Source organism: Eublepharis macularius, chromosome 13, assembly GCF_028583425.1.
Source record: "Eublepharis macularius isolate TG4126 chromosome 13, MPM_Emac_v1.0, whole genome shotgun sequence".
Taxonomy (NCBI): Eukaryota; Metazoa; Chordata; class Lepidosauria; order Squamata; family Eublepharidae; genus Eublepharis; species Eublepharis macularius.
The window spans coordinates 47,861,334-47,870,820 of record NC_072802.1 but is presented as its reverse complement, the minus strand read 5'-3'; the positions used below and the strand labels follow the sequence as shown (position 1 = coordinate 47,870,820).

The following is a 9,487-nucleotide window of genomic DNA, read 5'->3' as shown; positions in this document are numbered from 1 at the left end:
CAGTTGGCAAGTGTTTCCTCCTAGCAGAGCAGCCAGTAAGAGTGTAGGAGAGCAGTTTGAGGAGAGAAGCTAACGTCCCACGGAGGAGTCATAATAGTACTAGCAACATTATTAGTCATGGGAGTTACTATCAAGATATAGAAAAAATCTGCCTCTTTCTAGCACCTTTTTGTAACTTACCAAATCAATACCAGAATTGTAACTGAAGCCCTGAAAGCCACTGTAGTTTCCAATTTTATTATCCTAATTGAATTTCTATTATTGCACACAATAGAATACATACAGCTGATCAATCATGTTATAAGGCACTTTCTATTGTAAAAACATTATTTCCACATGCAGCCTGATCCTTTATACTATTATATCCAATAAAAACTACTCCAGAGTAAGATAATCTGGGATTACAATCTGAATTTGACCTTTTCCTTCTCTACTAGGCATAGCTAGATAATCCCTATATTGGGCTAGCATGCACAGAGATGGAATGAATATGAACTTTGTCCCCAGGACCACAGAGAACTGCTTAAATTCTAAAGCAGCATCTCTTCACCATCTGTGCATGTATTCTTTATGCAAGATGAAAGCAGGAAGCCTACCTTCAACTGCGTAGAAAGCCTTCTGCAAGACAAAGCGGCTTTTAATAAAATCAGGAATGGCACTTGCTGTAGGCTTGGTAAAAATTAACAGGAAGCATAAGCTAAGGGAAAATCATTTCTTTTGCTCCTCAGTAACAGAAGTTGAGGGAAGGCAATGGAAGCATTACCTAGTCTTGTACTTCATAAACACACAGGCTTAAGTTTATGATTAACTGTGATATGAAGCAAGTCAGGCATTTGCCCAGCTTCCCATAAGGTACCACAACCAAGAAGCTATGTGGCACCATAAAGATTAACATTTACTGTGATAGATCCAGAGGAGTTAGCCGTGTTAGTCTGTAGTAGCAAAATCAAAAAGAGTCCAGTAGCACCTTTAAGACTAACCAATTTTATTTTATTGTAGCATAAGCTTTCGAGAATCAAGTTCGAGAACTTGATTCTCGAAAGCTTATGCTACAATAAAATAAAATTTACTGTGATATAAACATTTATTTTGATGAAAGTAAGAAATGTTACCAGTTAGCAGACATATACCCCCCCACACACAAAGGTATATAAAAAAGAAATTGCAAAATGAGGTCAATAAATCACTTCCACATCCCAGTTTGAATCCAAATGTTCATATTTCTGCCAATGAATATAACACTTCATGTTTCTGATACAAGTAGCTTGGGCTCTCAGAAGTGTTGGCTGCTGTTGGTATTTAAGATTATCCTGGCTGCCATAGAGTAACAGCTATCTACCCCTCTAGAATTTAAAACCATGAAAGTTGAACTTTATGCAGTAATTTAAAGGGAAGCTATGAAAGAGAGGCAAAGATTTGGATGTTTCCTGAATCTTACAAGCAATTCCAAACCCAGGTGCCTTAGTGTTATGACTAAGAACGCAATACATTTTCACCAGTGTAGTATGCTTTTTATAAGTTATGCCAACTCAGTTGCTCATACCAAAGGTCTGCTTACATTGTTTGTTCTAAAATTTCTTAGATGATATACCAAAATACATAGGTAACTTGTGTAAAGTGAATGGACTGCATTCAGTAATCTGAAACTTTGACTGAGTGACAAGGTAGGCTTACACTTTAATTTCCTGCATTGTATAGATTTCTCATCTATATGTGAATTTCACAATATGGTCTGGCTAAACAAAATCCAAGAGGTAGGCAAGAGGAATAAGAGTAACAGTTTTGTTTTCAATAAGGTGTGTATGCATCAGACTGAACATAAAACTATGCTGCTACTTTTTTATATTTACTAGATAGTAGTAAAAGTTACGTTCCAGACAGATTTTATTTTGCTTCCCTTCGCCAAAAGGAAGCACTTTATGCTTGAAACCTCCTTACACCTGACCAGAATGTTAAGAGAGAATTTGGAGTTTTATACACACACATCTTTTGTAGAAGCAGTAGCAAGAGGCTACATTCTTTAGAGAGAAGTAATGTTTCTCCACAGCACTGCTTAAGTGCTGTATCTTTCAGCCTTTCGATAGCCAACACTGAGGGCACTTTCTAGCACTCCCATCAGCCGCACCAATAGAGAGCAAAGATGCAGAAAACCAAGATACAACAGTTCATTGTATCTATCAAATCACATCACATTCCTTTTACACCTACATCTTAATTAAACCTATATGGAAAAAAATCTGATCAATAACATCATATAAAACCCACCCTCAGTTGTCATTAAAGATGAAGCTGCATTTATGAGGCAGAAACTGCAATGTCCTGATGCAATTGTGATTCAAAGTCCAAACAGCCACTTTTCTGGTTCCTCCTATATCCCATCAAGGTCAGGAAGAGTTTTCAGATTTTCCTTTGCTGGGGCCCATGAATTCCAACCCTTCGATGGGTATGTCCTTTTCCTTGATAGCCTTCTAAGGAAAGGAAACAAGCATATTTTGATAATTCTGATGTTGCTCAAAGAATATTAAATTCTATTAAGCACTAAGGCTTCGTAATTCCATTATTAGATTTGGGATAGAAATTTCCAATCTATATTACAAGGGCACCTGCAAAATTTGGATTTAGAAATTGTTATGTAATTAAAGTGGAAAAACTGCTGGCAACTGCACACCTTTTCAGACGAGCTGGAAACTCTTATCACTGGACATTTTAGAAACATGCTCCAAAGAAATAAGCGTGAACACAAGTTCACACAAGTGAGTTCCTTCCCTAGCTGCCCTAAAAATCCTCTGCCTGCCCATGTGACACCACTGCCTGTCGCTCCCTTTAATGCCATTCGCAGCCTTTCCTCGAGCGTCCCTTTCCGCCCTTGTTTCCTGATCTATTTCTCTGCCTATTGCTTCCCCAGCTCTACCACTCCGCCCGGCTTGCCCTCCTGCCCCGCACATGCTCAGAAACCCCTTACCTGGACGCAGAGCTGGTAGCGCTTGAAGAGCTCGACGCAAGGGTCGCCTTCGCTTTCCCCCTTCAGAAACTTCTCGGCGAACCAGCGGTTGAAGCACTGGTCGTACTCCCGCTTCAGCTCCGTACAAGCCTCGCCTACGCTATTCATGGCGGCGACGGCCACCGGGGGGGGACGGGGACGCCAGCGAGGGGCAGCCGGAAAGAAGAGTCGCCGAGCGGCGCGCGTAAAAGACGCAGTTCCGCAGGGGAGCCGGAAGTGCAGGTGTCACTCTTCCGAGGAGAGCGGGAGCTATGTGGGTGCGAAGGGTCAGCGCTTTGGCCCGCGCGGCTTTCTGCTCCCAAAGTGGAAGCCCGGCAGGGCTCTCTTCTGCTTCGTCGCCCCGGGAGGAGGGCGGCTGCAGGGTGAGAAAAGCGTAAAGTCCTTCGAGGCGAATATTTCACCGCCCAAAACAAGATTAAGCTAAGCTGCTCACGTTGTGTGTACAGCGTGCTTTTCCCAGTGGCTTACTACACCTGCATTTTAAAAAAAGGATGTAAAGAACAATTTTTGACTCTTCTATGTCCATCGTGATTATTTTAATCTTTATAGCCCTATAAGGGCAAGTCCGTATTTATACTCCTATACTGCAGTTAGTTGGATAGTAACGTGGTCAAGGCTACTGTGCTGCAAATGAACAGGTCCCATCGAAGAGCTGAATGTGTCTGTTACGATTATACTGCTACTAAGTTTGTTGTGGCTAAAGCAGAATTCGAACCACGAACAGCATACTTCCTTAGCTACTGTACTTACCATGAAGTCTCTCAGTCTCAGATGAGGATCTGGAATCTGACAGTCTACTGTAGAAATTAAGCACTGGGTTCAGCTTTGGTACCTGCGATGTCCTCTATCCAAATATCTTAATTTTAGGGGTGGGGCTTCCAGGGAGACTTGCCTTGATGCTTTTCATGTTTTTAAACAATACACCCAATTCCCTTTAAAGTGGCAGGAAATATTGACTGATCTTAGTCATTAGCTGTGTGAACTGTAAAAAATCTCAAGTTAGCAACACTCCAATCCTAAACGTGTATTTCAAGTGAAGAAAGAAAAAAAGACCCCAAATAAGCACTTAAGACCCTTTAACTGGAATTTCTAGGTACCTTCTGAATACAGAGTGCCACTAACACCCCCCCCCACACACACACACAGAGACTGGTAAGGTCATCTTATTATGTCTGGGACAAATCTGTGTGACTTTTTTCTAAGGAAAAAGTAACTTTGGAGTTGCTGGATCATCTGGAGCATCTGGCACTTGTTGATTTCCGTGATCAAGAGGGTGTGGAGCGCTTGCAGAAAGCAATTGAATTTGCTGATCAACTTCATTCTATTAACACAGATGGTATACAGCCAATGGATTCAGTACTGGAGGACAGGTAAATCTTAGCAACATATCCAATCTTAAACTTGCCTACCTAATGGATTTCTGCAGTTGGGTTGTTTCTTATAAGTAGGTCTTTAAAGCTGGCATTGTTTTATAGAACACAATCTCGGCTAAGATAGTGCTTCTATACATAATTTACATTTGACATTGTAGTTATATTGTAGAGGCAATTCTTGATTTGATGGGTCTCTAAAATATTTTAAAATTCCCCTTCTTGGTAACAGAACATACACATGACCTATACAGTTGATTAAAAAATGTTACCCGCTAGAAAGAATAATCTTCCTACATTTTTGCCTCTCTAAATTACTGCATAATTCTAAGTATATTTACTTGGGACAGCATCTGATTCTCAAAAATGTAGTCTTAGAAAATATCCCTTCTAGCATTAAAGGATTAGATACATTCATGGAGTTCTTTTAGCTGCAGTAACAAAATGAATGCATAGATGAAGCTGCCTTATACTGAATCAGACCATTCGTTCATCAGAGTCAGTATTATCTACTCAGACTAGTAGAGGCTTTCCTGGACCTCAAGTATTTTTTTCAACTACTGCCTAATTTTTTTCTTTAAACTGGAGATGCTGGGATTGAATCCAGAACCTTCTGCATGCCAAGCAGATGCTGTACCGCTGAGCCACAGTTCCTCCCAATAGAAACTCCACCTTCATAGGTAGTAGATTGGATGCTGGGGACAAACAGGGGACTGCCATCACTTTCTCACTCTGCTTGTAGACTTCTGGGAGACATCCAGTGGGCTATTACTGAAGATGTGATTTTGGGCTAGATGGATCTTTACAGAGCCAGTGTGTATATTGTTTGTAAAATGAACCAGTGGTCTTCGCAATCACAAACACTCAAAAATTCTAACTTGAGTATACAGATAGCCCAGAACAGAAAGGGAAATTTTTGTTCATTGCCATGTGTCATATCAGCTGCCTCTAAAAATAGGAATAAAGGTGTTTGTCTATATGCTTTACCAGCAAGATTGAAAGATTGCAATTATGTCCCACAAGTTGTTCTGGCCTCCTTTGGACAGGTGGCGTGGCCTAATCTTAACCCCTGGCTCGCTGCTGTGATTTTTTATTTTCCACTAGCTTGATGTCCATGCTTTGCTACGGTATTTAACTACTTTAAATCCAGTTATATTATTTATGGGTATGTAACATTTTTTGGTTTGTGGGCAGGAGGGGTTGAGTTGGTTTTGTAATATAATAGCATAGTACTCAAGCTTCAGAAAGGTGTTTGAATAAAGCGAAGCGTGTTGATGCTGAAAACTGAAAAAGTGAATTTCTAAATGTAACATTTATTGAAGAGATTTTTAAAAGGAAAAGATTGTATTTCAGTAAATAAAGTGAAAAATACCTACAACTTCTTTTTCTACTGAAGGACCTCTTTGTAGATCAAATTGGTAGATCATCCCCCCACTTTGAGGAGAAGCTTGTGGGCTGGGAAGCCTGGAGGGTTGAGCATGTCGAGGAACTCCACAGGGTAGTGTGCCACATCATCCATTTGCACAGAGACCACAGATCTGTACTCCATTTCTGCCCCTTTGAGGGAGTTGTGTTTCATTAATGGTGGCAACCTTGTGGTTCTTGGGGGTCAGAATGGCAAGCTTGCACAGCCAGTCAATGGACTTCTCCATGATAGTGGCGCTATCAGGGTATATCTTGGCTGATAGGTCTGTTAGGGTCGTCACTACTGTGCCCAGGCCTGCAGGGATGGTCACCTTTCCCTTGGACTCAGGACTTGCTAGTACTTGGCCACTGCTGCTCAGTGCACCGCAGGAGTACGATGTGCATTTCTTTGCCGCATCTCATAAGTTGCTTCCTCCTTTTAGCATCGGTGTATCTTGCACGACATCTGCCAGAAGGCTTCTTGGCGGCAGTAAGAGGTGATGGCTGCGAGAGGTGTGAGGTGGAGTCGGACTGAGGGAGGGGTGGTGTGGTGGGCACGTCAGCAGGTTCATGTGAGAGGTTCACATTGAAATGGCCCCTAGAAAGGTTGTGTACCACCTCCCCATGAACATTTAAAAACTCAGCTGCCATACTGACTTTTATCTAAAACCCCTATTCAGGAGTCTTGTACTGTCTCTTTCTTCAACTGTCTGCAATTTCCTTGACCTGATTTTTACCTCAGAACACAGAGTTCCTCCACAGCTGACCCATCAGCCTGCCAGCCACATAGGAAAGCCAGGCCCCATAGGGAGATTGGCAACTCTAGAGGGGCAGGCTGGGAGGGGATTTTTACCTCAGGACACATTCAGTGACTGGGAGTCACTGAATGTGTCCTGAGGTACTGCATGTGTCCTGCATACTGTTTAGAATGTTGGGATGATGACCAATCAAGGCCGCATATGGAAATAACCTCAGGGAAGAGTGGCAGTTGGCGGGGCAGGGGGAGGAGCACCCTGCCAGCCACACAGGGAAACTGTATCCCTATGGGAAAACACATTTTACCCCTTTTTACCCCCTCAGGGGGCAAATTTCTTAAAATCCCTTCTTAGTAAGCCTCTACATCACAAAAGGAACATTCTCCCCAAATCTCACGTTCCTTGGTCCAGGGGTTTGGGCTTGGCGTTGATGAGTCAGTCAGGACACTTGTCTTTATATATATAGATATTGCATCTCACCAATCAAGTAATCATTTGTACTCCTCAGGTGCTTGTATCTCAGGGAAGATAAAGTCACAGAAGGCAATTTTGCAGAGGAGCTACTGAAGAATGCTAATCAGACTGTTGAAGAGTATTTCGTAGCTCCACCAGGTAACATCTTGTGCCATACATGCAATTAAGATGCTTGACACTTCTAACACTTTCACAGGTATCTATAAGCAACAGTTTCTCAGCTATTACTACTTAACTCCTAACTCCTCTCAGGAGATAAAATTTGCAAAAACTCAGGTCAGGAGATAAAACTTGAACAAGTCAGCTGATATACCATTTAGTAAGGGCAATTGGTTTCTGCATTTAAAAAAGATTTTAAAAAAACAAGTGACATTCTCTGAGAGCAGAATTCTGCACCCTATACTTGATTCTGCTTGCTTGCTGCACTCCTGCAAAATCAGTAATATGCATCCAATGCTGAGTAATGGGAGTTTGCAAGGAAACCCAGAGTTTTGGTCACCTTCAGTAAACTCTTGGAGCCAGCCATTAGTCTAGAGACCAAGTCTTATGAAGAAAGGTTGAAGGAGTTAAGTATGTTTAGCCTGAAGAGGAGGTGACTGAGAGGTGATAAGATAGCTCTCTTCAAGTATTTGAAGGGCTGTCACATAGAGGATGGAGCAAATGTTTTGTTGCCCCAGCAGGTTGGGCCAGAAACAACAGGTTAAAATTAAAGCAAAAGTTTTCAGCTAAACATTAGGAAGAACTTCCTGACAGAGCAGTCCCTCAGTGGAACAGGCTTCCCTGGTAGGTGGTGGGCTCTCTTTCCTTGGAAGTATTTAAAAAGAGGCTAGATGGTCATACAATAGCTATGAAGATTTGCTGACTTAATATGAATGTACACAGATCAAGAGGAGTGCATGAAGGGATGAGCCAGTGCTTGGCTCTCGGGGCCCTTTCTTATATGCCTAGGGCAATGCCAATTGCCTCTTTGGGGTCACAAAGAAATTTTCCTCTAGGCCAGATTGGCCAAGGGTCCTGGAGGTTTTTTTTTGCTTCCTCTGGGCATAGAGCAGGGGCCTCTGAGGGATGTGAGGGGGGAAGATAGCTGTGAATTTCCTGTGCTGTGCAGGGGGCTGGACTAGATGACCATTTGGGGTTCCTTCCAGCTCTGTGTGTGTTTTCTTACCCTTTTAATAACAGGGGCATTAGTGGAGCATGTTATATCATGCTGCAAGTTACAGAAACCAGATATACTACTTTGCTGAAGAGAATGTTTAGTGCTATTTAAGTTTAAAGTAAATTTTGTACTAGTACGTACTTCATTCCATTCAACTTTTATTGTTTCCATTAGGTAACATCCCATTACCACAGTTAGAAGACAGGGACACTTTCCTGCAGAAGAAAAAGCCAGAAGCAGAAGATCTCCCTTGACATGCTGCCATTGACTTTTTAGACTCTGGAGTCCAGCTGCATCTAGGATTAAATCTTCTGTGAAAGGGCTACAGACTGCCTTGATAGAGGATTACTAACTCTTGCAAACAATTTCTGAACATCCCATGTATGCTTATGCTTCCCAGAGAAGGCAACAATTCAGCAATTACTTAAACAAGCTTGTCAATTTCCATTACAGTTTGCATGTACCTAAACCAGTGCTGGATTGTGGCCAAAAACGTTTTAAAAACATTCACTCACTAAAAAAGCAATTGTCAGGCAGGGAGATGGAACAAAAAGAGGGGGGGGGTCACATTGAAGGAGTCCTGCACAAAAAAGCTTTGAAAAAAGTTGAGAACACACTTGCCAGTATTCACTATTACGCACTGTAACAAGTAGAGGGAAAGAAATGAGGGGGAACAGCACTTGAATGTACATAAGGTTGGAATCAGAGATAGGGAGCATGTTGGAAAGAGAAGGCTGCCTCACTGTCACCCAGCGAAGCCAGTCAACATCAGAAGGAAGTAGTGAAAAAATATAGATTCACAATACTCTGCTCACCTGCCCCAAACCAAAAGATACGCTGGAACAGTTCTCACAATTCTTAGTAAGAAGCAGCTATACGTACAGTGCTCAGTGGTGTGGTGCTGGCCCACAGGCTATTTTATGAGTATACAGTGTAAATGTTTCATTTTAAAACGTAGTTTTTTTCATGTACTCAAATATCTATGTGAACACATGGAGTGCAAGACACATTTGTTGTCTACTGTAAAATATGTCAAGTTCTTTGGGAACTGTACTGGAATATCAGAAACAGACAGTGGCACATTTGTAAACTATGGATGTTCTTTGGCAGACAAGGAATCGGCTTGCCTGGAAAATGCACCAGATTTTCAGAAGGGAGACATTACATTATACTGTTCCAGAAGAATGTGTGGCTTCATTATTTCATGGAGGCTTGGAGCACACACAATATCCTATAAAAGGACCCAGAACAAACTAGAAAGTTAAATTTGGTTTAACATTGAATATGTTTTAAGGATCACCCTAGCAGTTTACCCATATCATTACCT

The 9,487-nt window shown here is 41.8% G+C and overlaps 2 protein-coding genes across 2 annotated transcripts; one reads left to right on the top strand and one right to left on the bottom strand.

Moving 5' to 3' along the window:
- Positions 1 to 221: 221 nt before the first annotated feature.
- TRIAP1 (TP53 regulated inhibitor of apoptosis 1) lies at positions 222 to 3,189 on the bottom strand. The gene is made up of 2 exons (XM_054995948.1): positions 2,963 to 3,189; positions 222 to 2,468 (listed from the first exon to the last, which is right to left on the bottom strand). Exons 1-2 carry the CDS (start codon positions 3,107 to 3,109, stop codon positions 2,385 to 2,387), a joined length of 231 nt encoding a protein of 76 aa, XP_054851923.1. The 5' UTR covers positions 3,110 to 3,189; the 3' UTR covers positions 222 to 2,384.
- A 4-nt stretch (positions 3,190 to 3,193) lies between these two features.
- GATC (glutamyl-tRNA amidotransferase subunit C) lies at positions 3,194 to 8,569 on the top strand. The gene is made up of 4 exons (XM_054995947.1): positions 3,194 to 3,363; positions 4,205 to 4,371; positions 7,039 to 7,142; positions 8,335 to 8,569. Exons 1-4 carry the CDS (start codon positions 3,253 to 3,255, stop codon positions 8,412 to 8,414), a joined length of 462 nt encoding a protein of 153 aa, XP_054851922.1. The 5' UTR covers positions 3,194 to 3,252; the 3' UTR covers positions 8,415 to 8,569.
- The last annotated feature ends 918 nt before the right edge of the window (positions 8,570 to 9,487 follow it).

Bases quoted from the DNA above. Each gene is read 5' to 3' on its own strand.
- GATC (XM_054995947.1), top strand. From the start codon at position 3,253: ATGTGGGTGCGAAGGGTCAGCGCTTTGGCCCGCGCGGCTTTCTGCTCC. The intron at 4,372-7,038 runs GTAAATCTTAGC...TGTACTCCTCAG, and splicing joins GATTCAGTACTGGAGGACAG to GTGCTTGTATCTCAGGGAAG. The intron at 7,143-8,334 runs GTAACATCTTGT...TGTTTCCATTAG, and splicing joins GTATTTCGTAGCTCCACCAG to GTAACATCCCATTACCACAG.
- TRIAP1 (XM_054995948.1), bottom strand. From the start codon at position 3,109: ATGAATAGCGTAGGCGAGGCTTGTACGGAGCTGAAGCGGGAGTACGAC. The intron at 2,469-2,962 runs GTAAGGGGTTTC...TCCTTTCCTTAG, and splicing joins GCTACCAGCTCTGCGTCCAG to AAGGCTATCAAGGAAAAGGA.